The following is a 27,615-nucleotide window of genomic DNA, read 5'->3' as shown; positions in this document are numbered from 1 at the left end:
TTAGTTGCCTGACTTAATCAATTATAAGCTACGTCATGTGTGAGTAACATCAAACTCAGCGTCTTACTGATGCCGCCTGCAAAATTAGGGTAAAGCTCATCAGTGAAGAGTGGTTCTGGCAGCTCTCTGAAGTAAAGCTTCAAGGTCCCTGCGATGGCGTTGACGTCCATCTCACTCATCATCACCGACACGTCTTTGTTATCTGCGGGAGAGAAACGAGAACGTGACGAAGACGGCAAGTTTGCAACGATTAAAGATAAGTCAGGGAAACACCTCAGCGCAAGCAGAGTCGCCGTGCCTCATAACTGTCAGTATCTCAAGAAGGAAAATCCACACACCTCACAAAAAAAAAGATGCATTCATTATTAAATACATGAATCCAAATGCAAGTCAGCATAAATGAATCAGTCTATAAGTGCTGTTAATCACTTTCACATCAGGTCCTTGCAAACTCATGACAATGATCACCTGATTCACACTTTAGAAAGATTACTAAAAGGCTTTCCTTATGGTGTTGGTCCATAAAGCATCTTGGGGTTCTTTCCTAGAAATATATGTCAGATCCAGCTTTATCATATCACAAGGGAATGCAAGCACAAATGTACATTTACGTTCAAAAGTTTGGGGTCATCCAGACAATTTCATGTTTTCAATGAAAGCTCTCACATCATAATTGCATCTAATTATGGCTAATCATCAATGAACCTTTCAACACCATTAGCTAACACAATGTAGCATTAGAACACAGGAGTGATGGTTGCTGGAAATGTTCCTCTGTACCCCTATGGAGATGTTCTATTAAAAATTTCCAGCTAGAATAGTCATTTACCACATTAACAATATCGAGACTGGATTTATGATTCATTTAATGTTATGTTCATTGAAAAAAAAATGCTTTTCTTTCAAAAACAGGGACATACTTTTAAACGGTTGTGTATATTAAATGCTGTACATGTGCAAACACAACATCATCAGTTAATAATTTTACACTACTGCTGTTTTGGTTTCTTGTGCTTCCATGAGTGCCTTCTGAAACAGACCATCTCAGAAATTAGGACACTTGCACATGTTTTTCTGTGTCTCTGTATAGTGAAAGCTCCACTCACTGGTGTCGAAGGCGGTCTTCAGGGCCTGAATGTCGGTGGCCACCCCCGACACTCGGTAGATGCCCACCTCCTCCATGCCCCTCCTCTCAATCTCCTCCAGGCACTGCCGGACAATGTAGGGCACCTTGGAGCGCTCTCGCCTGGATGACGGCAAAAACAAAAAGATTCGTCACGAAAAACTTGTTTTATGCAGAGTGGAAACATATTTGCAAATGTACTGAACAAATGATGCGGCACTAAGTGCATTTTGTTGCATTGCTTTTAGGACTGGAAGGACTCGGACTCTTTGTGTTTCTGCTAAAATGTTCTATCTACATCCCTAATTGATTTTTTTCTGGTAATTCTAGTTAATCCACTTGCTATCTTTAAAATCTCATTAAATGTCACTCATCAGCAACAATCATGGCAAACCTGAACTCCCCGACGCATTTGCAAGTTCTTTCCTTCCCAACTGATAAGACTGCACAAGAAATAATGTGATTTGTTAATGAACCAGTCAGGACGTTCTAAAGAGACACAGCAGTCCAGTGGAGGTTAATCATCAACCCAGCCAGATATCAGTGACCTAAACTGATTTCTTTAACATTTGTGTAAATCCAAACAAAGCGAAATACTGGGGAAACAGTTAACCATTAGACTAACACTGTGGGATGTGAGCAAAGAAACAAAAAGATGCAGAATCATGCCCTAAGGAATGTTAGTCGATTGCAGAATTCAAATAATAATAGACCAACAAAATCATGGATAACTGCTTGTAGTTCCATACTAAAAGTGGCCACTGATTATTCTTTATTTACTTTTTATTCTCTTTACTTTATTGTCAACTCACTTGGTCACGGTGGAGATCTTGACTCCAAACACTCCCATGGGTTTCCGCGAGGGCATCCTCTTCAGGCTGAACTCTCTGCTGGTGAACTTCATGGACAGTTTCACCTCGATCTGACACAGGAAGAAAGGGCTTAAAGTTAAAACAGGTTTACAGGGTGAAAAGCTGCCGTACAAGCCTGGAAATCCATCTGCAATTGGCATCCCACGATCTAGAGGAAATCCTGCCATGTTTGAACCAGATGTAGACTGAAACTGCTAAACCACATCCTGGTGAAGCTGTTCAGAAGACCCCATAGTGCTGCGTGATACTTTAGTATGACTGTAAGGTTGAACTAAAGCTCACACCTAATAGGAGAATTTTAAAACAGTAGATATTTTGTTTAACAGTAAAGTGAGCAACGAAAGAAAAAGAGAAAATATCAGAGGGATTAAAGCGATCTACTCACCCCGTTCATGGGAATAACTGTCCTCTGCCAGTCTTTGCCTTGGAGTGTCTGAGGGTCAAGCTAAAAGGAGGCAAAATAAACACATAATGCAGATTAACACAACATTTTAATGGACCAGTTATATTTCCTTTGACCTAAAACTTACATAATTACATCTGTACCACAATAAACTGCTGCTGAGGGAAGAAAATCACATTCAAAAAGTAAGAAATCCTTCAGAATCACTGTCGGTAAGCTGCCATTTTTGACATGTTTCTCATTTATAGTGGCAGAAAGTAAATAAGTGCATTAATTTAAGAAGAGAAACTTCAATATGTGCTTCAATATTTCCATTTTATGCCACTTTCTACTTGCACAACATCACATTTCAGAGGGAAACATTATTTTTTAGGCTACCATATCAGCTATAGTTACAGGTTACTTTAATAATGATGACACTGCAGCATGCTTGTGACCTTAACTGAAATTTATATATAAAATCAAATAAATTAAACTGTCATTCCCTTTTATACTTTTTACATGGTTTAATTTCAATAACTGTTTAAATGATCGATAATTTTAACAAAAAAAACCCAAATAGATTAGCAAAAATGTCCAACAAACTAATTTGTGTAGGAGAAATCTTCCTTCTTTGCTTCTCTCATTACTAATCTCCTCAGATTTTTCTTCTGATCTTTTGGAGGGCCCCGAACCACAGATTGGGAACCAATTTAACTGTAATCAAAGCAGGTAAAATTAGCTCCACCGTGACTTGCAGTAACATTGTGCGTATGCACTGATGTGGCATTGACAATCTAATACTGACATATATGTAGAAATATGTTTTTTTTACTGCTGATCCACTACTTTCATTCTTTAAATACATAAAGCTGATCGCATTTACACTGGAACTTTTCTATATTGCTCTAATTGATACTTTTGCACACACTTGTCAGTTTGTTTGTTTGGAGATTACATACAAAAAACTGAAATCAGTAAAGTTCATAGGCTACAAGCGACAGTACACAAATTTATACAAACTGAGATCCAAGTAGATCAAAGAATTTTTATATTATACGAATGAAGAAACATTTTCCCTCTTAATCCACTGCGGGTTCAAGCGTGTTTAATGCTTATTTGCCTTGTTAAGATGAAGTTATCCTCACATGCATTTGTCCTACTTATGCAGTGTTCGGTTCTGACGGGCTAAAGTTAAAACTGCGTCGACTGCACTAATCTTCCCTCCGCTGCAGCAGAACGTTTTCAAAGGTGCTGCTGATACGCTACATCCTTTTATTGTATTTTTAGAACCACGATAAACAAACATAATTTATTCAGAGAGACTAAATTCACACCCAAATACACTCAGATCTGAAGAGTCGATCCATCTGGGCCAATAAAAGCCGAGTACAGACACACACACGGCGGACAAACAAACACGCACAGACACAGAATACTGTATGCTGTATGTTTACTGAGCCAGAGCCCCATCTGGTTGCCTGTAAACCTGGATCATGTTTCTCATAACTGAATCTTTTGCTGCTCAGAGCGCTGTGTGGTTCGAGTCATTTATCCATAAAGAAATAACACATTCCACAAAAAAAACAATGAAGCTTCTCTTGCTTTCTGGTAAAAAAAGTTTTAAAAGCTTGAGTTTTTCAGCCAGGAAATATGATTTTATCTCCTCCGGATTTACCAGCTGAAGGTTTAGCAAAGACAAATTTCCCAATAAATCACACATCGGTAAAACAAAACCCTATTAAATGCTGAAATGCAGCCAACAGTTCTGAGATGCTTTGTAAAAACATGAGAATAGATTATTTTTTAGATGGACACAGGCCTATATGCAGTTCTACGCATCAATTAAAGTTCATTGGGCTTAGAAAGTGCAAAAAAACCACTTCGAAATACGACTTAAGTGAAGGGGTACGCTTAAAAAACAAATAAATGACTAATATAAATACTTGAGGTTCAGGTAAAGGGGTGAAATCATGGAACAGATTTTGTGAAAACATGCAGAAGGCTTTACAAGTTTAGGAAACTGAATCTAAAAATATAAGCAAATATAGTATTTTGGCATTTGTATGCAATGAATGTGTCCTAATGACATCCAATTGTTAGCTCAGTTAGATGTTTTATCTTAAGCTGCAGGATTGTTTGCTTTTTTAAGTGGCTTTGCAGGGACCAACTGATTTTTTACCATTTTTTTACTAATTGTTTGTGCATTTGCAGAATAAAATCTATCTGATAATCAATTGCTGGCCACAGATACATAATGCAGAACTCAAGATGACGCAAGGATTAATATTCGGTACGAACTGCTACTAAAAAAAGGCAGCCATGGTGTGCAAATGAGTCAACAATAAGCACACAAAGCAGGCTATGATGGAGGATAAAGCTGAAGGGACTCAAAGCCAACGCCACTCGTCACGATCAGCCAGTCGTCTTTTTCTGCTCTAAACACGCAGCAGACGAGTAACACAGTAAAAGTGCACCGTGAAACGTGAGATTAATCAGCCGCTGTGACTGGTGCTGAAGACAGGAGCGGCAGCTTCTTGTCTGGGATTTATGAAAATCCTGCTGAGCAACTTTCACACCACCCAGACGGCTCGTTTTCAATGACATCATCTGTCAAGAGGGGATCGAGTCTCAGGATTACCGAAGGAGCCACTAGGTGGAGCATGTGACTGTAAGCCACAGAAAGCGTCCTGGTGTACGCAGATTTCCTGGTGTTTAAAGACATAAATTATGCTACAGATTGCTCAGAATGAATACTGCTGCTGTTGGAAATCTACTCTCTTTTGTAGGTTTTTTGTTTTCTTGCTTTTGCTGCAACACATCTTTCAGACACCAACAGAAGACTGATGTGTGCGTTTTTGTGGAAATAAAATAAAACTGGAATACACCATCTCATTTATAAACACATTTGTCTGCCCTGCTGTGGGTGGTGAAACAAAAGAAGGATTGGAAAAAAAACAATCATGTTTTTAATGCGTCTTTCTCTCTGCTGATCTCCAGAGTGACACATGGCTCGCGTTGTCTTGGCAACCTAATCAGCAGCTGTCTAAATCTACCATCAACCTACGATCAGTCAGTCTCAAGGCAAGAATAGTGTCACTTTACGGTGTTCATGTCTCTTTCACCTGTGCAGGATTGCGATGAATATTTTACAACAACCAAAACTGGCAACACAATGATGGATGAATGAGATGAAAACTGAAGGTTTGAGTTGTTCTATTAAAATGCTGCACATTCTCTCACTTCAGTGCAGCTGATCAGGTTCACAAACGGCCACTTTTTGATATTTAAATTGCACTTACTGACAAAACCAATCCATTCTCTATATATTCAAGTGATGGATATCATCAGCCAGTTGTGACATCATGTACAATCCAAGTCATTTCTATAGATTTCATGCTTTTGTGGCACTGATGGTGACATAACTGCCTATCAGTAATGAGTCATGGTGGCTCTGCTGAAAAAAGGGGGTGACGTCATGTCATACCGGGATCTGTCCTTTCCCCATGATGCGGTCTGTGCTCTCTCCATCCTCTTTGTTCTGCTTGGTCTTGTTGTAACACTTCTCGTAGCAGAGCAGCCTCAGGGTCTGAGAGCCCTCCAGCTCAATCTCAAACTCCTTTGGGAAAGAAAAAAAAAAAGACACAAAAATAGTTGTTGGGAGATTATGTTGCAGCAAAAAGGGGGAAAAAAAATCATGATTTGGTGCAAACAGATAATGAAATGAAGAGATTATACTCTTGGAAAACTCTGCATCCCCTTGTTTTTTTAATCCATGCATCCCACTGCAACACACAGCTGACCAACATTCTGCTGTTATGTAAGAGAGCCCTCTGCATATGGTTGGCACATCGTTCGGAGGCCCGCACCGCGCTGGTTCACTTAGCTTTTGGACAGATGTGAGTCATCACCAGCAGCCCCTCGTTAGTTAATATTATTTCCATTTTGCTGAGCAAAATCCTCAAAGAGTCTTCGGGTCCGCTGTGGAAAATTCTGTACCGCAGATGAACCCATCCTCCAGCTGTGCCGTTTTATTTGCGTACACGGTTTTGTACGTGTGCCTTGCTTTGCATGCGTACGCCGTGTGCATGTGCGTGTTTGTTGTATGTTTGCAGGGGTTGCAGATGTTCTGCATGGGGTGTGTGAGGCATTATTTTCACTGCTCAGAGATGGACAGTTAACTGATTAAGAGAGCAGATGTCAGATACATGACAGGCAGCAGGAATCTGTGCCAAGAAGGAAATGTGTTCAGGTATGTGTTCCTGAGTGGAAGGAAAACAAACACACTGATAGTTTTTTTAGTGCTGTGCAACCTTGATTAAATAGTACTGCAGACAAATTTGTGTATGAGTTGGTTATATGTAGTTCAGATGTCATTTCTTTCAGCATCGTGACAATCACCGTACATTTGCCCATATCTCTGTCTGTCTGCGTGCAACATTACTCAAAAACAGACTAACGGATTTGAAAGAAATTTTCAGAAAAGGTCAGAAATGACACAAAGGCCACCTGATTAGATTTTGGCAGTGATGCAGCTTACAGTCTGGATCCACCGATTTGTTAAGGATTTCTGTATCACTGAGATAGTGGCACAGCGTCACTGTAACCATGACAACAAGTGAACACTACGTTCTGCCTGTAGACAATCACATGATTGTGATCCTACTACAAATCCACCCCTGAGCACTTACAGGGAATTATCCGTCGGAAACCATAGAAGGAACAACTGATTAAATTGTGGTGGTGTTTCTGAGTCCCATCAATTCTCGCCACCCGCTACATATTTAGGTCACGTGATTTGGTATCCACACATAACGTGCACATGCATAACACATACCTGTGCTCACCGCAACATCATTTTGTTTGTGGATACATCTATATTAAAATATATGGCCACATTCTATGTTTCTGATCATCAATAACTAACTAAAAAAATGCTACATTTCTACAAAATATGATGCATTTCTGACAATGCCATATGGTTGAATGAACAGCCTTGGCAGAGTACTGTGCTCTCCGAGTGCTTTTCTTGTTCTACATGTAGTGTTAAATATCTTTTACCTCATTCCATTTGGGTTCAGTGGTGTATCGATACACTCTCGTCTTGGCTTTATTTGAAAAGAAGCCAAAGGAGTCCACCTCCAATGTGCAGTAGAGATCTGACAGAGAAAAGATTGGAAGCAAATCAAATTTATGGGCACAAAAGTGTTCTTTGCAGATGTATTACATTACCAAAACAACTGGTGATTGTTTGATGTCATCCTCAGAAAACAAATCTATTCCAATACCTTCAAATGAACCAGTTTTAGTTATTGCCAATTAAGTGCTGAAATGTGAAAGTTTAACCTAAAATCACATTGTTTTCTGTTAGCGCAGGGTCACATTAAAGTTGAGCTTTTTTTTGTAACTCATTTCGTCTGAATATGTGCAGTTTGTGACTCACTCAAACTCTGTTTGAGGCCGGAGGCAGAGTGGACGATTACATTCAGAAACCCGTAGAGACCGGGGGATTCATCCTCTGGAAAAACAGTCAGAGAGAGAGGAAAAAAAGACAGCGAGGAGGGATTAGAAAAGCATGCAGATCTCTGTTTGTTTTGGAGCAGAATCACACATGGAAGGGAGAGATAAAACAGTACAGTACTGTAGGAAACATGTGGCCTGAACCCGTGTCTACTTTTTTCATCCCACACTTATTAATCATTATTATTTCATTCCAGGGAAGTTTTTTTAAAGGGGAATTTTATGGTTTTAAATGGAGCTGATGTGCACACAGAAAAAGCATGAAAATATAACCACACATCTCCACACAGGGCCCCAATAGCTTTATGATGACACACTGCAGGACTTCTGCTCCATCATCCAGAAATCCTCAGGACTTTAAACTAATACAAAAAAGACAACTTTATCTTCTAAAAAACATGCAAGCTGTTTGTAAAAATGCCAACATCTATTGACACCATCTATTCAAGACAGAAACTGTGGAAACAAAAAGTACCATCAGATTTTTGACTCTCCGTCATGAGCCGAGGAGACCAAAACTAAGCTTGAAACTGCGATATTTAATCAAAAATTGTTTTATTCTATAGGTCTCGTTTAAATATTTCCCTAAAATAAAGCATTTGCTCTACATGAATTCTGCTAAAAGGCAAAAATTCCGCGCTCTGTGTTGCAGCTGTGAAGTTATTAGCGACTCTGGTAGAACTATGCAGTTTTCGGCTGAACTAGGATGAACTGCAGGTTATGTTTTTAGGATCAGATAGAACAAAAATAAGAAAACAAATGTAAAGATAATGTTACTCACAAAACATCTATAGTACATTACCCAGAATCTTTCTTTTTCCAATATTGCTAATAGTGCTTGTACTGTTTCAACAGAGGAAATGCCCAGAAACTGTTCAGATGGTTAAAAACAGCTTCTAAATGAGAAGTATCTTACCTTCTTTGTTGACACTGAGTGGAATGTGGTGGACAGTTTGAAGTTTGACGCAAGAACTGGTCAACATTTGCAGCTCCATAGAAGTCAGAGAGGAAGTTTTTAAACCTTGAGGGACAACAGTAATTTTAAATGACACTGTGTAGCAAAAAGCGGCATGTCAGTGATTTAAAAGTGTGAGTTTTCTCTGTGCTTAAAGGCAAAATACTGGCTTCTCCTCACAAGGTTAATGGACTAGTAGCATTTAATGCTCAGCAGTTATTTGGGGAGTTGTTGCTTTATGCATGTTGTTGGACACTTACATTTCTTCTGCTGTTCCTTGAGGATCTCCTTCCATTCGGCACGTTCATAGTCTGACGAAATCAGAAAACTGTAACTCTGAAACACCAACACACAGAGAGTGTTTGCGAGACTGAAAAACTGAAAGGACCAAGATCTGCGATTCTGCACACTTCAGCTTTTAAAGTCGGTATTCGTGTATTGTTGCTCAGCCAGCTTAAACAGCTGTAAGATATCAGACTGCAGTTGCTCCACACTGATGCAAGAAAGTCTGAGTCTGAGACACATCAAAAGGGAATTAATCTTGAAGAAGTTCAGGGAGGGGAAAACCGTGCTGGGAATGTAGTGAAGAACTTACAGAAACAGTAAAATGTGAAAAACAGATGAAATTTGGAGGAGTGGAGCGTACAGGGAGCAGTGGAAGGAGGATGATGGAGCAGAAAAGAGATGGAAGAAACAGACGGAGGGTGTCATCACCTTGCCGTTCTTGTTGTAGAGTCGGAGGGGCATGCTCGGAGACGTCAGCAGGAGCAGAGACTCTTGTTCGGAAAGCTTCTTCCTGAGACGATCGATGACCTTTGAGCCCTTGTTGGCTCTCTGAAATCACACAGGTGAAAACATTTGAATGTGGCAAAACCTTGAAGCGCATCAAGCTCAGAATTTGAAAAAGACTGTTGAGTTTCAGCTTCAACAAGAGGATCGCTGTTGTATTGTCGAGTTCCTAAACAGATTTGTGCGTCTGTAAGTCTCCACGTTACCTTCTCTCTCTGAATCTCACTGCGAAGGTGTGAGATCTTGACCTTCATGGCGTCGAGCTCCTCATCTGGGACTTGAGGGATGGTGAGCGGCTCGGTCTCCTCAGGGCCCTGGAAGGTCAGGTCGGTCAGGGGGATGTACCACTTACTGTCGTACTGCTGGTTTTTACTGCAGCAGGAAAATCAGAGGGAGGAGGATGGTGAAAGGCAGGTAAAAATAGACAGCCGTGAAGGAGGAGAATAGGAAAAGATAAATTAAAAAATAAACAAGTCTTAACTGTCATCTGAAGACAGAGAAAAGTAGGTCAACATGTTTATTCATGATAAAATACAACAACAGGTCCTTGAGGAGGATCTCATTTTGACTGATTACTAGTTGCAGACACTGAATTTAGACGCCTGGTGATGATTCATTGTTTATACAGAATGTTGAAGTATATATTTTTTTAGCAAAAATGAAATAATTGTAAAGAAATTTATTCAGTAGAAGATACAAAGATTATGTGACTACATCTTGTCCATGTGGCAGAGACGGATACAACATTAGTAAGATGTGTCGCTGGTTAATGATGATGGAGTTTTTATTGTATATTTGCCTTTTATCAATTAGATAGAAACGTTATGCAACTCAGGTCTCACTTAGATCTCACTCTCAAAGTGATTCCACCTGAAGAAATAAATGTCCTTTTTCATATAATTTATTTTGAGGTACCCAACTGTCTTCTGCACGACCTGATTATTATTCACTGTCAGTCTAACTTCAGGAGGGACGAGGTGCAACAAAAACAGACGCTTCCTACCCTCCGATTTGTTTCTTCAGCTTGGCGCAGAGCAGCAGATCAGTAAAGAGGAAGACGTGCCGCAGCTTTCTGGCTCCCTCGACCAACTCCACCATGAAGCTGTCCTTCAGCAGCTGCCGGTTCTGTGGCAGAAAAAAAAAAAAGAAGAAACGAGACAGTGGCGGGTCAGTAACACAAAGCTTTGGATGAGGGCAACTAAACAGCTGGATACAATAATTCCACTTGGAGGAATGTGCACTGGACACGAATCAATGAAACTTAAACATATAAAAATTTAAGCAATTCTAATATCATATGTGCCATAAAATAGTCACAGTAACACGTGGTATTTTACAGACTGTTGTTGGAGCTGCATCTGATCCCACTTCTCTGCAAAAACTGAAAAAAATGGAGGATACAAGGAAAAGGAACCAGTGGAAAAGAGAAGGAATTGAGGAATACATCATCAATAAAGTCCAACTGACTCACTTCCTATGTGCCACATACTAATATGCACCAATAATTAACAAAATAATTACTGAAAACTGCGGAGCGATTGGCGCTAAACTATATTTATCAAACTGATTGCCCTTTTCATGCTCTGGATGAGGCATAATCGCCAATTTGCACGTCACAAAGGAATGAATGAGTAGCAGTGAAAAAAGGAAGAGGAGCTCTGGACTGATGTCAGACTATGTAATGAGATATGTAATGCTGTCATCTGCCAAAAGGGGGCAGTAATGCCATTATCTAAAGAGGGGGAAAGGCATTTGCAAGAACAAAACAGGGAGCAGGCAAATGTCAAACCACAGCTCAATAGTAAATGGCTCACTTTCACATGCTCATAACCTTGGTTTTACTTGTGGTTTGGGGTATTAAAACAGTTACGCCAGAGAGGATCACTGTAAAAATGAGACAACACAATGAATAATTAGATTCTTCCAATAAGTGTTAATAATTTTCAAATGTCTTTTACCGACTTGTAATGGATATTTAGCTGAAATGCATCACTATGGTTGAAGTGACTGTGAGATGATTTGTGTTAATTTGCAAACAATTATCGGGATCAAATTTTGGCAAAGTGACATCATATAGACAGCAATAAACTGAAAGTGAATGCTGCATGTCGACAACTTGAAGAGCAGGTTTCTTTTTACCTAAAGCAAGAACAATGGCAGCAGACATAAAGGACTATCTTTTGCTGCTTTCTTTTGCTGAAATCTAATGCTGATTTTACTACTTTTTGTCATAAATAAAGTATATTTTTCTTCATATGGGATCTTGGCTTTACGTCTAACCAGTGCCCACCTCCTACATGCTACCCCATCACTCTTACTGCCACTGCCAGAAAAGACTGAAGTGAAGCTGATGCAAATGAAAGAAGAGAAGTTTTCTGTGCTTTTAAAACCTGACTGTACATCTGCTTGCAGAGAGGAGCATCATGCTGTGTTACTCAGTGTTTGTGCTTATGAATGATGGAGATGGTGAAGAAGGAAGGATGACAAAGGCAAGAGGGAAGTTTGAGCATGGCAGAGAGAGAAAAAATACCAGAGAGGGATGAAAAGGTGGTCTGAGAGTACATACTGCAAAAAAGGAAAGTGAATTTATGATGGAGAATGGAGAGAAGAGGAGAAGAAGCCGGAGAGATGAGCAGAACAGATGTCACACTGCAGTTTGTTACTGTAGATAGACGCTGAACCATGTGACGGCTCCACTGCAGTTACTGAAGCCCCTCTTCAAGCACACCCACCAGCAGATCACAATCACGTTCTGATCCCTGAAATGAGGATCTAATAGAAACCCGATTCCCACTAGTCGGTGTAATTATTCGTTTCTAGCTCTGCAAAGGAGACAGTGACGATGACGGCCTGTGATAGAAAACTTCCGGATGAGCTGCGTCCTGTCGGTTGTTTCTAGCGGCGACTGTCACCTGCATCTGTCAGTCCACACAAAGGGAGGATGAGATGCATGAAAAAAAAAAACGCTCATTTTGTCCTCTTCCTGACTGTCCTGATATAGTTTTCCCAGTCATGACTGTGTCTTGTAACCAATTACTGCACATTCATATCTCTCTGTCTCCATATTTTTTGTGCTGTTGACTTTGATGTCATGGGAATGGCACATCTGTGAAGTCACTCCACATGCAATAAAACCCCCCGGAGGATAAAACCGAACTAGAATCAAGCTCCGTCTTGTCTTACCTCCGTCTATCTACATGCTGTCATGCTCAATCTATACTTAGAATGTGGAGCGTACAGTAGTTTGAATGAGACATCAGTCACACTGCTGCTCTTGGTTTTGGCATATTGCTCAAATTCAACACTGAAGTGAAGGAATGGTGGAGCTTAGACTATAATGTGAGTCGATAAATGCAGCAGCACATTGTTAGTGTACAGAGCACCATCGGCCTGGTCTTTATAGGACGGTTGAGCGCTTTCAGCTGGCCATGTAACAGGCATTTAGTCCAGTGCCAATTACAGACTACGGAGGGATTAAGAGAAATAAATAAAAATGTATAGAGAACCAATTTTTCTTGCTTGTGATGCTTTGCCTTATGTCTCCTATTCAAATCTAAGTGTGCCATCCAATTGTAAATGTAGAAAAATTTACAATGCATGTGGGAAAATATTCTATACTAAGCAACATGTAACTGTTCCAAGTCAATTTTTTGGAGTTTGGACTGTTGATTTAATGTTTGCCATAAAAACTCACTTTTATTCATGTGCTAACATAATTGCACAAAGGTTTTCTAATCATCAATGAGCCTTTCAACAGCATTAGCTAACACCATGTAGCATTAGAACACAGGAGTGTTGTTGCTGGAAATGTTCCTCTGTACCCCTATGGAGATATTCCATTAAAATCTTCCAGCTAGAAGAGTCATTTACCACATTAACAATGTCTGGACTGTATTTCTGATTTATGTAATGTTATCTTCGTTGACAAAAACTGTTTTTCTTTCAAAAATAAGGACATTTCTAAGTGAATAAAACCTTTGAACAGTAGTGTAAATATATCACACTTCATCTACTTATGGCCACTATTACTGTACATACTACGCCAGTTGAGACAAATATGAGTCAATCCTCATAGACCTGAAGGTTAAAATCTCCAGTTTTGCAGAAGAAATGAAAACGCGTACATCCTGATACAAAAACAGCATTGTCTCTACAGCTAACTTCTTGATTGTGACAACTGTGCAGTGGATGAATCTTTATATAACCGACCTGTTCATATTGTATTAAGGCTGAAAGTTATGTATAATTAAGGGTGTTTCTATTTTGAATGACAGCTGGGTGCCTTCACAGGGCATTTCATCACACATGCTTCACCGTGTTCCTTATTTTTGGCTTAGCTGGGAGTTGGGAGCAGCGATAGCCGCATGCACCACGCCGAGCTTCAAAACAGCCGTTCAGGATGCCACAGATGTTTTTTCCATCTTTATGTACAGTCGGTGGATTCAACAACGAAATCTAATCTGATTGTCACAACGAATCTGCAGCAAATTCTTATACTAGAATAGATCACTGATTGGATCAGTGACTATAAAGCACAGCAGCAGATTACGATGGATTACGATCCAGAAAGCACCTTTGTAATGCCGATTAATGCAAATCAAAGCTGAGCATAGTTTGCGTTACACAGGAACAAACAGATTTGTCTAAACTATAAATTATGATATGATTTAAGACTTGGGAAGACCTCCTGTAAACTACACTACCCATCAGACCTCAGTGGTAATCCTCTTCTCCATGAATCTCATTATCAAGTGATAACCTAAAGGGACGGTAACGGACCAAATAACGTTGCTCTCTTGATTAAATTTTGTTCAAAGCAATGAATGATGGGTTTAATAAGCTAATCACCTGTACGTACTTTTCTTTTTGCGTAGTTGAGGTTCATTGTTCTATATTTAGATGAAGATAAAGTCCAATTGAGGCTCATTTCTAAATCAGTAAACTGATGAATTTCAAATCTGGCTTTTTTGCTGCTGCTGCTTCGCTCTGCTTCTCGGCGAAAGACATCCTTAACAAACCAGCTGTCTCAGCGCATCAGATGACATTTTCATAACAACCAACAGCCAGTAGGAGAAATGCAGCTTTCTCTGTTTCTCATAATAGCTGACCGGCACATCGGCTTAGTCAGTGTGGACGACATGAAGCAGAGCACGCTGACAGAACGCAGATTAAATATTGACCATCTCCTGGAGAAGCCTGGCTGAGAGCAAGTAATGGCACGAGCTTACAAAGGACGCGGGTCTATATTTAGAATGCAGGCTTTAAGGGGTGGTGTGTAGATGGGGGCATGTTTGTGGAGAAAAAGCCAGTGTGTGCTCTTCCACCAGCAGCACTCACATTAGGAGCATATCTTTCCCAAAGGCAAACAAAGCAGAGCGAGGGCATGAGCGCCATCATTTGCATTTTAATTAAGCGGTGTCTTGTTTGTCGCCTCCCCTCATGTGGCCGAGCCAGGGCCTCTGGGGGCCACCTGCACCGCTCTGCTGCTGCTGCTGCATGCCTCCACTGACCAAACCACAGGTTAATCACCAGTGTGCACGCAATGACACTCCAGAGCTCCCTCTGTTCTTTAGATTCTCAGGTTTTTGTATTTCTACGGTTACGGCTTTCAGATTGTTTTTGCTTCGTCTTGTCCCCATCATGACCACCAAGTCTTCAGCAGTGTTTATATTGCTATAAGCCCTGCATGCAGCAAAGCTATAATTCAAAACTTACTGTGTAAAAAAATTATGCATCTAAAGTATTATTCTTGGATTAAAAAGTCTCTTCTTTTAAGCACCAGCTTTTCAGCTCCTCCAGGTGAGTGTCTCTTACATGCTGAGCTTATTTGGTGAAACACAGACAAAAAAAAAGGAGTCTATTATGCACTGGATCTATAGTCAGGTACAATATAATGAGCCCCATTGATTTCCATGTGCTGCTTTCATGTATCCATGATAAATATTTGATGGCTGGTGTGGAGGCCTGGACGAACTGAGATGGAAACTGAGGCCTGAGGGGACATTAAGGGAGGTATGTGTGTGTGTGTGTGTGTGTGTGTGTGTGTGTGTGTGTGTGTGTGTGTGTGTGTGTGCGCAAAAGCAAACAGGAGGGAGAAAGTGTGTGTGTGTTTGAAAGGGTGCGGTAATGACCCCCCTGCGAGGTGGGGGAGGAGCCTTCTCGACTCGCTCCCTCCCTCCCTCAATTTATGAATAATTAAGCTGGAATCTGCCAGTCAGAGTGGACCGGTGGCTCATTACAAGGCGTTATGTACGGCAGTGTCACGCAAGCTATCAATCAAGAGGCATCCATTCATGTGCAGCAAGTCGTCTCCGGGGGACAAGGGGAGTCGGTGGAGGGGGTGGGTTGTGCGGGGGAGTGTGTGATGGTGTTGGGGGAGATGGTTTAGGGGGGGAGACGCAGAGCAAACGCAGAATCAGCTGCAGCCCTGTCGTGACCATATAAGGACATGGGCTCTGCTTTAGGCTGCAGATTGGTGGCCCCCGTACACTCACTTGGCTCCGACTTCAAGGTTATTTAGAGGGCGGGGTCATGACATCATCATGCACAACAAAGTGGTGCGCATCAGAGCTGGAATGAGGAACTTAAAACCCTTCAATACAAGTAGAGCATAGAGTGCTTTGTTGTGTTTAATTTCGGTTAAATCAAATTCTAATCTGACTTAAATCATATCAAGGCTCTTTCCTTTATAGTTTAACAGTACAAATGTTCAGAAAGTGAAAGTTAGGTCAACTAAATTACAGTTTTGGGTGTTTCTGCACGAGTTGTGCATTCATGCATTAATATCTGCTCCACTTAAGAGTCACACTGTCAGAGATAAACTCAAATAAAAAGAATTTAAAGACAATAAAGATGCTGCAAAAGTTAACAGTGCAAAAACAAAACAGCAATTTCTGAAAACTGAATTTCATTTGTCCACTACATGCTGTATATACTGCTAATTAGCAGTACTATTGCTTCCATCCCCTAAATCGTGTTACCGCTGTAAAAACTACAAACACTACATAATATTTCACAGCCAGAAACTGTAAAAACATGAAAAATTGTTCAATTTTCCAACAGGTCTGTAAAATAGACATGTTAAGAAATTCAACATGTTTTTTCTCTTTTATGATTTACGGTACTAATACTGTTCCATACTGCATGGAAGACAGTTTGACTTTAGCATGGTGGTGTGATTTCCATTTAAAAAAAAGAATAAAAATGTGACGGCAGCAAAAAACACCCAGAAACTGTGCAAGGTTCAGAGATTAGTATCAGCAGTCATCAGTATATTTTTCACATGAACTCACCTCTCCCTTCTTGACAGTCATGGACTGGCGCCGGGGCGTCGTCTCCTCGTTGATGCTGGACAGAAAGTTCTGGGAGATCCGCAAGGCGTCCTGCAGGAGTGGGTGGTCCGGGTGGCTGGTGGGCGTGTGTTTCAGCAAGTCCTAGAAATGTTAAAGATGCAAAAGCAAAAATATCCAAGTAAAAACACACATCAACGTGTGCACGCATCCAAGTCAATAGCTACAGCATTGTACATTAAATTTACAAACCGTTCAGTCATCCTGTGCATGAAAAGTAGTCGAGAAAATGTATAACACAATCAGACATCTTTTTGGAGAGTTGCTCAAGGTTATTACATTTTCATAGCTGCAATAAACTCGGCCCTGAGTTTGCAGAGTAAATGTTAAAATGAAATATAGAGACAGCCAGACTCCCTGCAGTAAAGGTTTGATCTTTAATCATCTGCAGCCAGCCACAAAATGAACATCGTGTTGCTGCAAGAAGATAGAAAACTTTACTCAAACAAATGCACACATCCCAAAAGAAAATAAAAAAGGTCATATACTGCCTATAAACTAAAATCTGCAAAAACATTCAACAGCATCAGGCATGGCATGCGGAAAGAAAAACCTCAAATAAAAGAAAGCAATTAAATTTTATGATCTGAAAACTTTTGGCAAACAAACCAGAGTTATTATTTCTCATGCCATGCCTTCTTGGGTTAATTTGTCAGTTATTGTGTTCAGTTTCTAAAACACAATAGAAGTAATTTGTGACATCATTAGTGAGAGTCGCTGAGCTTGCATTCTCTTTTACTTACGTGAAGCACCAGTGTGCTGCGCGTCACTCTGTCCACCGGTTTATAGAGCAAAGCTGCAAATGAAGCAGGAGGGAAATAAGAGTTTTTGTATTACTGAATTAATATTGTATGCAGTAAGTGTGCATTTAAACGGATGTTATATTTTAATAAAACAAGACCGACCCTCTAGAGAGTTCTTGGCTGTCTCCTTGCAGTCTTTAGGGCTCCTCACCTTCAGGTTCTGTTTGGATACAAAACACAGGGGCAATACCATTTAAAGAGACCTTTAAAACCCAGTTCGCTGCAATTAATAGCGACTTGAAGACACGGTGAGGATATTATCGTTGCTCAAGCTCTGAGGTCATCCACTTCCAAATTAATTATGCCATCCTCAGCAGCTTTCCCCCCCCATCATCGTGCTCAGATGGCTCAGAGTCATGCATCATTACTCAGGCCATTAACAACCCTCGATGATGAATTCCCCATCCCGCGTGGAGATACCAGCCTCAGTGCCGACTGCTAGACCTCATAAAACATAGACAAAGACTGATGATGTATCAGAAACTGCCACATGCTTGAAAAAAAGAGAAGGAAATGGTATAGGAGCTCTGAGAATTGGCCGGCAGACTACTTGGCAGACACAGAGTTTCATTTCATATCCCGGTAATGTAAAGCTATTTAATAACGAGGTGAACATTTGCTCTTTTTTTAATGGACATAAAGCAGTTTTAAAAACTCCCCTGCAATTTTTCCTTTAACAGGCTGCATCTGAACCCATCACTGTGGCGACGGCACAAAGAGAAAAACCTCAAAATGTATGAGCTATAATGCCGTTAGAGCGCTCTCAGCTCTCCTCCATGTTAGATTGTCCGAATGTATCCCTGCTGGGGATGCAGATTAGTTTAAACCAGGGTCAGATTTGTTATATCAGCCTCCAAAACTAGATTTGAGGCATGAATACAAACCTTTTCACATCCAGCTTGTCCAAGATAAAAGAAACTGTTCTGAGCCAGCTGGACGCTGAAACGTTTAAATCTATTACAGAGCCGTGCTTCTACAGCCTGTTGGAGGTAAGTTTGTATTTTTCTTAGTTAGGGTTGAGACCAAGTTACACACTATTCTCTGCATTTAAATGATGTACACAAAATGTTCAGCAGACAAACAATAATGTATGCAAGGACACACACACACACACCAAAATTACTTTTGGCTGTGTTTGTATAGAAATATTCAGCAGAACATTAAAATTTAAGCGCAGGGAAATTATAAAAGCTGTGCGACTGAATAATGGGAGTGTGTTTAGCAAGTACAGTACGTCAGGGACAAAACTATTAAGCAGCTGCAAAATTCTGTCCGACTCTTCAGCACCTCTCAAACTAATAACGTAGAATTTAAAATTCTGCTGCAAGTTCATCATTTTCAGTCCAGGAAAGATTTCCTCACAAGCTGTCCAGCTGTGGAAAGTACATTAACTAAAGACTGAGGTTCATTTTAAAGACATCCACTTCATATTTACACTCCACGACGTTCATTGACAGCTTACTTTAAAGATGCACATTTTACACATTTGATAACATAAGCTTTAAAAAAAACAAACCAGTGGTTTCCAACACTTTTGGTTTCTGACATCTCGAAGCTGAGGTCACATTTTAGATGTCTATGAAAGTAAAGCTTCATCAAAAAGCGATTTTTACCTCAGTAAATGTTCAAATTAGCCAATATCTCACCAAAAACCAAAGATTAAAGAAGTCCAAAAAACTAAAAAAAAGACATGTATCAGAACTTTGTTTTTTTCTTCCCCATTAATCATATTACTCTTTGCTATTCCTGTATATAAAACTGATTATAAAGTCATTCAAACTTTCTCGTATTGCATCAGCTAAAACAGTAACATGCTCCTGACACACTGACTCCCCACTATTAATGTTTAGTGATATTATTATATTGTATATAATTATGGATGTCCGACAATACTGGCATAAAAATGTCATATCGGTCAATGTTGTTATCTGTTTTTTGTTTTTTTTGTTTTTTTTACCTATCATGAAAACCAATAAAATAATGCCTGGATCTCACCAACATTTACTGGACTCAGAGGGAAGGAAGGTGAATTGTTCTTTGAGACAACTGAAGAAAAATAAATATGGCATTTTTTCCATAACTTCAGTTGAAGTAGTTTTCTTATTTTGCACAGACAATGTTTACATGTGAAATCCTTGTTGCATTGAGAATGCATCCAATGGGGCATCACAATAAAATCAGGCATGATGTGTTAATTTCACGACAGGAGATATGTGATGCTACCTAAAATTAGTTAAAAAGCCTGCATATGTCGGTATCAGTTGATATCAGAATCGGAAATTGAGAGTTGGACAATATCGGCACATCGGTTATCGGCAAAAAAGCCAAAATCGGACAGCCATATTTATAGTACATTGCATATAACAATATATCAGTCAGGTGGATAACAACAGAAGACTTTTCATACACTTTTACTTGTATCTAGGTATTTGAAACCTGTTGCATTAATACTTTTACTTAATTAAAGGAACTGAACACCTCTTACAACACTTAAAGCAGCAGATAAGAAGACATTTTTATCATGAAGAAGCACAGGGCTTGTTACGATCATCCCGAAATATCAGGAATAGCTTAACACTGCTTTGTTACTTCCAGTATCACAACAGAGGAAATGTGACGTAGCAACACAAAGCAGTGTTTATGCACAATGTTGTTTCATCAAAAACTGCACATAAAAAAACTACAGCATGCTGGAATAACAGCCTAACACAATCTATTACTGTAAAGGCTGAAATTATGGGATCTCAACAAACAATTCAGTGTAATCTTGGCCAGAATCCCCCCTGTGATTAATGTTCAGCCGAGCATTTACTGGCTTTTATTTTAATTACATACAGCATCGCTCCAGACATCAAAGAACACAGAACAAATAGTGGAACTAAACTGGAGAATTCTGTGGCAATTCTTACTTTTTCCCCTCGTCTTTCTTACCTCAGAGATTTCAGCAAACTGTGTGTTGGCCTGGCAGCACTTCTCGGCCGTCTCCACAGCCAGCTCATAGTTGTCCACAAACGCCCGGTAAACTCCCAGCTGGCTGGCCTGATGCACAGGAGGGACAGAGAAACAGAGGAAGACTGTGAGGTTGACATCTTAATCAACCGACTAGACATATTTAAATGTATGTCAGCTTTGGATCTGCTCTGTCAGACACTGGCAAGGAGGTGCCTCTTAATCCTAAACTATGAATATTTACCCAGAATCCTTCAAACAAAGTAAGCGTCTCGGCTCAGTGTTTGTTTTTTGGAGGCTAAATGGTGCATCGCCTGCTCGAGGGAGAAACAAGCAACAATTCTGTGGAATTCCTCGGCGGCTCAAAGGAATGACATTTCACTTTGCTCTTCAAAAGATAAGCTGTTTCACTCACAACAAAAAAACTGCATCTCCTCTTTAACTCTCACCCCGACTGGTCAAGGCAGTTGAACCTGGTTCTGCTGGAGGTTTCTCGCCATCAAAAGAAAGCTTCTCTTTTCACTGTTGCCAAAAAGCTTGCGAAAAGGGAATAGTTGGATTTTTGTTGGGTTTCTCTCTCTAATACATAATTGTAAGGCCTTAGCTTTGCTATGTGAAGCCCCCAGAGATAACTTGTGTTTTTTGTACTAAATAGATGAAACTGGATTGAATTGAAGGCTGCACAGTAGCTTGGTGGTTAGCACCGTCACCTCACAGCCAGAAGATCTCCGATTCACGTCCCAGCCTGGGATCTTTCTGTGTGGAGTTTGCATGTTCTTCCTGTTCATGCGTGGGTTCTCACCAAGTTCTTCAGCTTCCTCTCACAGTCCAAAAACATGCTGAGGTTAATTGGAAACTCTAAATAGTCAGTAGGTGTCAGCGTGAGTGTGACTTGGTCTATATAATAATGAGAATTAAATAGTGTACAGATAAAGGATCGACTAATGAATTGAATACGTTTTGGAAAATTCTGAGTGTCTTTTACAATTTCTGGAAGCGTTATAATGTACAAAATGACGGCTTCTTCGATTATGACTGTTTATTTTTTTTTCAAATTTAAAGGTCCCACATTGTGCCGCTTTATAGCAAATCAATCCCAACAGTTCAGTTTTCAGCTCAAATTCCCACGTAGATGGCCCATTTTATTATGACTGTATAATTTCTGGTTTTAGGGCTGTTCTAAATGGGTTATTTTACTGTAAAAACCAACGAGCTGGTGCTGCTCCCATCCCCGTCAGGAAGAATACGCTCTCTGTCAGTTCGAGGTGGGTGACTACTGCGCAACAGCTTTTATTTTTCACCTCCAAGTGTACGGCCATCAAAAAAATAAATAAAAAAAATCTACCAAAATATGGACTTTCATAATATGGGACCTTTAATGTAAGCTTCATTTTATCTTATTGCATTTGTACAGGTGTACTATTCGAGTATTATGCTTGTTCATATTGACAGAGCGACAGGGAAACAGTCCAACTCGAAGTAAGCACACTCTCAGTCAGTACAAACATCTTTGTCTGCACTGTTAGTTTCAAGTCTCCAGTCTAAGTAGTGAATACAACTGAAAAGTTTAGTTAAAATCCTGACAGCGACATTTTCAAATATGTACAAACTGCAAAAAGTGCAACAGTGAGATGCTCCATCCTTGAAATTTCATAGGCGAGACAAAAGATTCGGCTCAGTCAGCTGAGTGTGAGTGTCTGTAAATGACACCCAGACAATCGAATGAAACAACCAGGAAAGCAAAGACTACAATAACGCATAACCTCGGTGGTCCCCGCAGCCCGTTGCCGTAGCAACCGGCGAGACCTGCTCAGTGCTGGGGCGAGTAATTAATGATTAGTGTAACGGAGGCTATGAAAGCACATTTAGGAAGCCGGATGGCTGAATAAAACTCCGGCGAACGTCGGCTGCCAGCGCTGCGATCCATCTCGGCAGCAAACAAAAGGACAATCAATTCTCCGGAACAAAAGCCAGCGGAGGAGAGAGTACAGTGGAGACGGGCTTTGTGTGTGCTGGTGAGAGACGCTCACTCTCATCCACCTCTAAAAGGAAAACCACACAGCAGCACCTCTCACCTGAGTGCACTCAGCATGAATTATTACCTTTAATGCTCTGATCATCTAGCACATCGCTATATTTCAGACCTTTTAGCCTCATATGAGCTTCTGTAGAGCCTCAGTAATTTGGACAGATGTCTTTTGTCCTTTCCAGAGTCCAGGCAGTTCAGGTTTATTACAACTGAGGCAATACTCCCACAGCTCTAGTCATTATCTGTATCAGCTATAATCACACTGTACTTGTTGTTGTGTTCAGAATACACAAGAACTCAGCAGTTAGATGATCAGACAACAAGACAGCTGCTTAGCTTCATCCTTTAAACAACTTTATCCAGACGCAAACTGAGTGCAGAAATACTGTGTGCTCATAATTATGATAACTAGAGCAGGTCCAAGTTGAACCAGGAAGTCTGTTTGCAGATGTTAAGTATGATGGATGATGACAATGGACAGCTTGGGTAAGAATTTTATGGTTTATTTTGATTCCACATAAGTTTTTGCAATCCTAATGATTTGTTGAGAGTCAGGCGACTACTACTGTTTCAAACTTTGCTTTTATTCCAGGATTTTAGCACTTAGGATCAACTGATATGACCAAAGGCAATATTTAAAGAGCAATCCAGAAAATAGCTGATATATAATAGGAGATTCACAATTGCTAAACTAAATCTGAACTTGCTGTTAACAAAATTGTCATAGGCCATATATCTTACCTCATCTAGTAACACTAAATCTCTCTATACAGCAGTTTTTGGAGTAATTTTTCCATACATGTACAAACCAGAAACTAATTCTCAGGAAGAAAAATGACACAGAAACACTCACACTGGAAGCTGACAGTTTGCGTTTTTTATGTATGAAACCCCAGAAATCTAAATCCATGTTTTTGAGACTGTCATCGGTATTTTAGCCATATACAAAAACACTACATGGACGTGTTGTCAAGGTAAAGAACTGAAGTTTTCCTCAGTAGTCATCGCGTATTGTTCCATCATAACCCTGTTAGCCAATCCACTGCTAATCGGCTAATGCCAATTATCTCAAAATGATGCAATTTAAATGACAAATCAGCATATCACGACATCTAATATGGTTATCGCTGATTAGAAATGATGGCAAAAGCCACAAAAACAAGAGCCAAGTTGCACCAAACTAGATTTGCCAATTAAGGTTCTGAAAAATACTTGTTAGAGGAAGCCTGAGCTGAGAATTAGAATTGAGCTTTGTGACTGACTTTTTTCCTTTTCTTTAGTTTTATATTTGGCTCGATGGATTCTATGTACTGAAAATTTGTGCTGCTTTTTTTGTATTGTCTATTATAATTTTTTGCCACATGTGTAACATTTTCTAACCAGATTTTCAACCCTCAACATCTACAAATAAAGGACTTCTAGCAGCAACTAACTATTCTTGTCTCTAAATGAGCTCATTCTTCCTCTCATGTCCTATTTTTAGATGTGACCCTGACCTGCCTAACGTGACCCCCGTGATCTCTGCTGTCGCTGGTTGTTTGAAAACCGATTCTGGGAGGAATGCATGGTCACAAGTTTTTTAAAACATTGTTAGCGCCTATTTCACCGGCCATTACAGTGTGTGACAGATCTCTCTTTGTGTGTGCTACAACTCAGTCTGCGTGTAATGTGCCACCGAGAAAACAAACACAGGACCGAAATAAGCGCCTCCTTTGTTGGCAAATAACTGTCCTCAACTGACGTGTTGACGGACTCCAGGCAGCAGAACCGTTCCTAAATGCTGCTTTACACACATTTGCACACCAGAAAGGAGCGAGAAGAAGAAGGAGGTAAGGAGGAGAAAGCAGTTTTCATAATCCTGCAATCCTGTGTCCTGCCCTGGGCCACACAATCTGTACCACAGCAGAGGCCATTCAGAGCGTGACAGTTCGACTGTGGCGAGAACAGAGAGCCCGAATGTCTGGCAGCCACATCCACAGAGCCACACACGGCGGCACGGAGGCTTACCGACTGCAGCTACAGTATCAGAGCAGGGAAAAAAAAGGCTTTGGGTGATGAAAGAAACTGCTTAGGTGTTCGGATTTCTCACTTCAGGATTTGTCCCGTGTGTGTGTGTAATCCACAGCGGAAAACAACATTAAGAAAACAGCCTCACGACAGAGTTTCGGGACACTATAGGACAAGGCTGGATTTAGATTTGGTTTGTGAGGCGTTCTAACCGACTCAACAAAGAAGAAGCACAGTTTAGTCTACGGTGATTTAATGATGTGAGCAGGAGGAGTTACACAGATTTAGTTTCATTTATAACTAAATGATAGAAGCTGCGAGGGCTGCGATGTGGTAATTTGAGCTCAACACCAGCATGTGAACATTCTCCCAATGCCAATGAAATCACACTGATGTTTAGTAGAACAGCCGATATCTGTGTCATTTTTCTGATTATCAGTATCGGTGTTTTTATTGGCCAATTATTGATGCAGCCTCCTCTCTGTCTAAGAAATTTCTCAAGCAGAAACTGCAAAAAACTGAATGTGGAACACAATTTGTTGCCACAAACTTGGAAATTAGCATCTCTACTGACAGCTAGCAGCTAAGTTAGCAACAGTCTGGAAAACAATAATTATTAAGGCTTTATGATATAGGCCTCATTGGTCAATAAAAGTAATAGAACAGTGAAAGATTAAGAAAACAGAGAAACAGCAGAGGTAATTGCACCAGACAAAATGATCAATCTCAGTGGATCCCACATAAACAGTCGTCCAAATTTAATCCCTCCTGTTTCTATTTGACATGTGCAGTTATAGTCACCCTTATTAATGAAGAAGCCTAGTTATGAATGACAGGTTCTCTACTGTCACACGCAGTTAAAACATCACACTAAATGTTGATCAGGTCCAAATATCAGTTAATGGTCTGTCTTGATTACCAATAATCAACATCGGCCCAAAAAAAAAACATATCGGTTGAACTCTAGTTGATATTTTATTGATCTTTTTACTTGAAACATGTTTGACGACATCAGTTTTATATTTCAGAAACGTGCAAATCTTCCAGAGACTAAGCAATTACTTGAAAATTGATCAACAATTTAATCACTGATTTATAGAAGCCTTTTTATGAATGACAGATTACTGCTAAATCATTCCACTAAATGTATATGGGTCCAAATATCGGCTATTGGTCTTTCTTGAGCACCACTAACCAGCATCAGCCCTAAAAAAAACCCCACCCCATATTGGTTGAACCCTATTTAGTATGTATAATGTCTAACATGTTCATCTTAGTTTAACAAGATAACATAACATGTGTTAAGTAGCCTTAAATACAAAGTACAGCTGAGGGTGATTTGTGAACTGTCACAAACCAGACAATGTGGAATTTTGAGGTGAAATACTGGGAATCAAGGTCAATTAATGTCCCATCAGGCTTTTTTTGATCCTCTCTTTGAAGAACAATGCTCAAAGGCACCCTATCAGTCTGCTCGTCTGTCTTCGTGCTCCAAAGCCTTCACTTTGCCGCTCTGTATGAAGTGTGTTAAGAAGCGGCAGAAACACCAAGTGCGATTTTGCCCTATTTTCAGCCTTCAAACACTTCTCCCCGACACTCATGCTCATAACCTGTCACTGATGCTTTGCCTCTTCCTCTTTTCTCTCCGTTTCTCCGCCGTCCCTGTCCTGATGTTTTATGATTCCTAAGCTCCCCTAGCAGATTTCAGAGTCATGCTAAGACAGCTCTATCACGGTCTGCAGCAGCCTAAATCTACCCGCCTAGTTGACTCCTATCCTCTCTCGGCTCCTCCTCCCCCTCCGAGTCCTTGTCTGCATCACCTCCTCGACTCCCATCTAATCTCCCATCCTCCTAACGGAACGGCTGTCATTCAGCATTTTCACCGCCGTTTTTTTTTTCCAACCATTTTTGTCGGCTCAGCGTCTTCTATTTCTGACTTTTACGACCGACTGTCAGGAGAGAGGGATGGAGCAGGGTCGAACCTCTATGAACATGTGTGTGGATGCAGCAGTGTGTGTAATAGTCAGGGGGGGAGTGACAAAGACAGATAGAAAAAGTGTAAATATAGAGTGAAAAAAATAAAACACATCTGCACTGATGACGTAATGGCTGAGCCAGACAAAGAAAATGGGTAAACACACAAAAAACTAGCACCTGTATATGCAAATAGCTGCTCCATCTTCTAATCTGAGTTCATTTGAGGGAAGAAAATTGAAAGATGCATTTCTGGGGCAAATTGACAGCCAAGTAGCATCAGCAGTGAGTCTGTTGTTTAAATCCCAGCTGGTCATTCACCTGCTTCCTTTCCTCACATTTACCGTCTATCTACAGTAATTACAAAAACGTATTCATTTTGGTGCATCAGATTTCACCTCTACTCAACCTTGCCCCGCAAATTTACAGATCCGACTGATGGAGAAGTCATCATTCCACCGGGTGCTATTGTTTCTTTTTACAATGTCACACCAGACTAGCCGTGCAGCGTTACTCTCTCCCCGTTCAGTCGACAATCATCGTGTTCGCACCATATTTCTTTACTGCCAATGATGTCATCGCATCTTTTACAGGGCCGACTGTGGGCAAGTTTTGTTGGATGGAAGCCTTAATGTGGCCAAGAGGAAGGAATCAAATACAGACGGGGGGGGGGGGGGGGGACTGTAAAACAATTTGATAATTACTAACATCTGATAAAAATAGAATTTCCGCATGTGCTTCTGACAGCAAAAGATACAAATTAGTACCTAATTTCTTAGGCAAGCCTCAAGGGTGAGAATCCTGAGATAAGTTAATAGGAGAGTGTGTGTGAGAGAGAGAAAGAGAGGCTCCTATTTATAGCA

At 40.3% G+C, this 27,615-nt stretch overlaps 1 protein-coding gene across 2 annotated transcripts in view; it reads right to left on the bottom strand.

Annotated features, from left to right (window-relative positions):
• The window catches only part of bcr (BCR activator of RhoGEF and GTPase), a 101,869-nt gene that overhangs the window by 6,074 nt on the left and 68,180 nt on the right, over nucleotides 1–27,615 (bottom strand). For both annotated transcript variants that reach the window (XM_022215816.2, XM_051938791.1), the window contains exons 5-20: nucleotides 20,725–20,832; nucleotides 17,896–17,953; nucleotides 17,734–17,786; nucleotides 16,934–17,074; nucleotides 10,645–10,766; nucleotides 9,848–10,013; nucleotides 9,567–9,686; nucleotides 9,113–9,188; nucleotides 8,814–8,918; nucleotides 7,821–7,895; nucleotides 7,439–7,536; nucleotides 5,865–5,996; nucleotides 2,381–2,440; nucleotides 1,936–2,045; nucleotides 1,107–1,246; nucleotides 68–202 (exon numbers count right to left, since the gene is read on the bottom strand). In XM_022215816.2, coding sequence (XP_022071508.1) covers nucleotides 68–202; nucleotides 1,107–1,246; nucleotides 1,936–2,045; nucleotides 2,381–2,440; nucleotides 5,865–5,996; nucleotides 7,439–7,536; nucleotides 7,821–7,895; nucleotides 8,814–8,918; nucleotides 9,113–9,188; nucleotides 9,567–9,686; nucleotides 9,848–10,013; nucleotides 10,645–10,766; nucleotides 16,934–17,074; nucleotides 17,734–17,786; nucleotides 17,896–17,953; nucleotides 20,725–20,832 — 1,699 coding nt within the window. The remainder of the gene's footprint in view (nucleotides 1–67; nucleotides 203–1,106; nucleotides 1,247–1,935; nucleotides 2,046–2,380; nucleotides 2,441–5,864; nucleotides 5,997–7,438; nucleotides 7,537–7,820; nucleotides 7,896–8,813; nucleotides 8,919–9,112; nucleotides 9,189–9,566; nucleotides 9,687–9,847; nucleotides 10,014–10,644; nucleotides 10,767–16,933; nucleotides 17,075–17,733; nucleotides 17,787–17,895; nucleotides 17,954–20,724; nucleotides 20,833–27,615) is intronic.

Source organism: Acanthochromis polyacanthus, chromosome 18, assembly GCF_021347895.1.
Source record: "Acanthochromis polyacanthus isolate Apoly-LR-REF ecotype Palm Island chromosome 18, KAUST_Apoly_ChrSc, whole genome shotgun sequence".
In the NCBI taxonomy this organism is placed as follows: Eukaryota; Metazoa; Chordata; class Actinopteri; family Pomacentridae; genus Acanthochromis; species Acanthochromis polyacanthus.
This window is presented reverse-complemented; position numbering and strand designations above follow the sequence as displayed.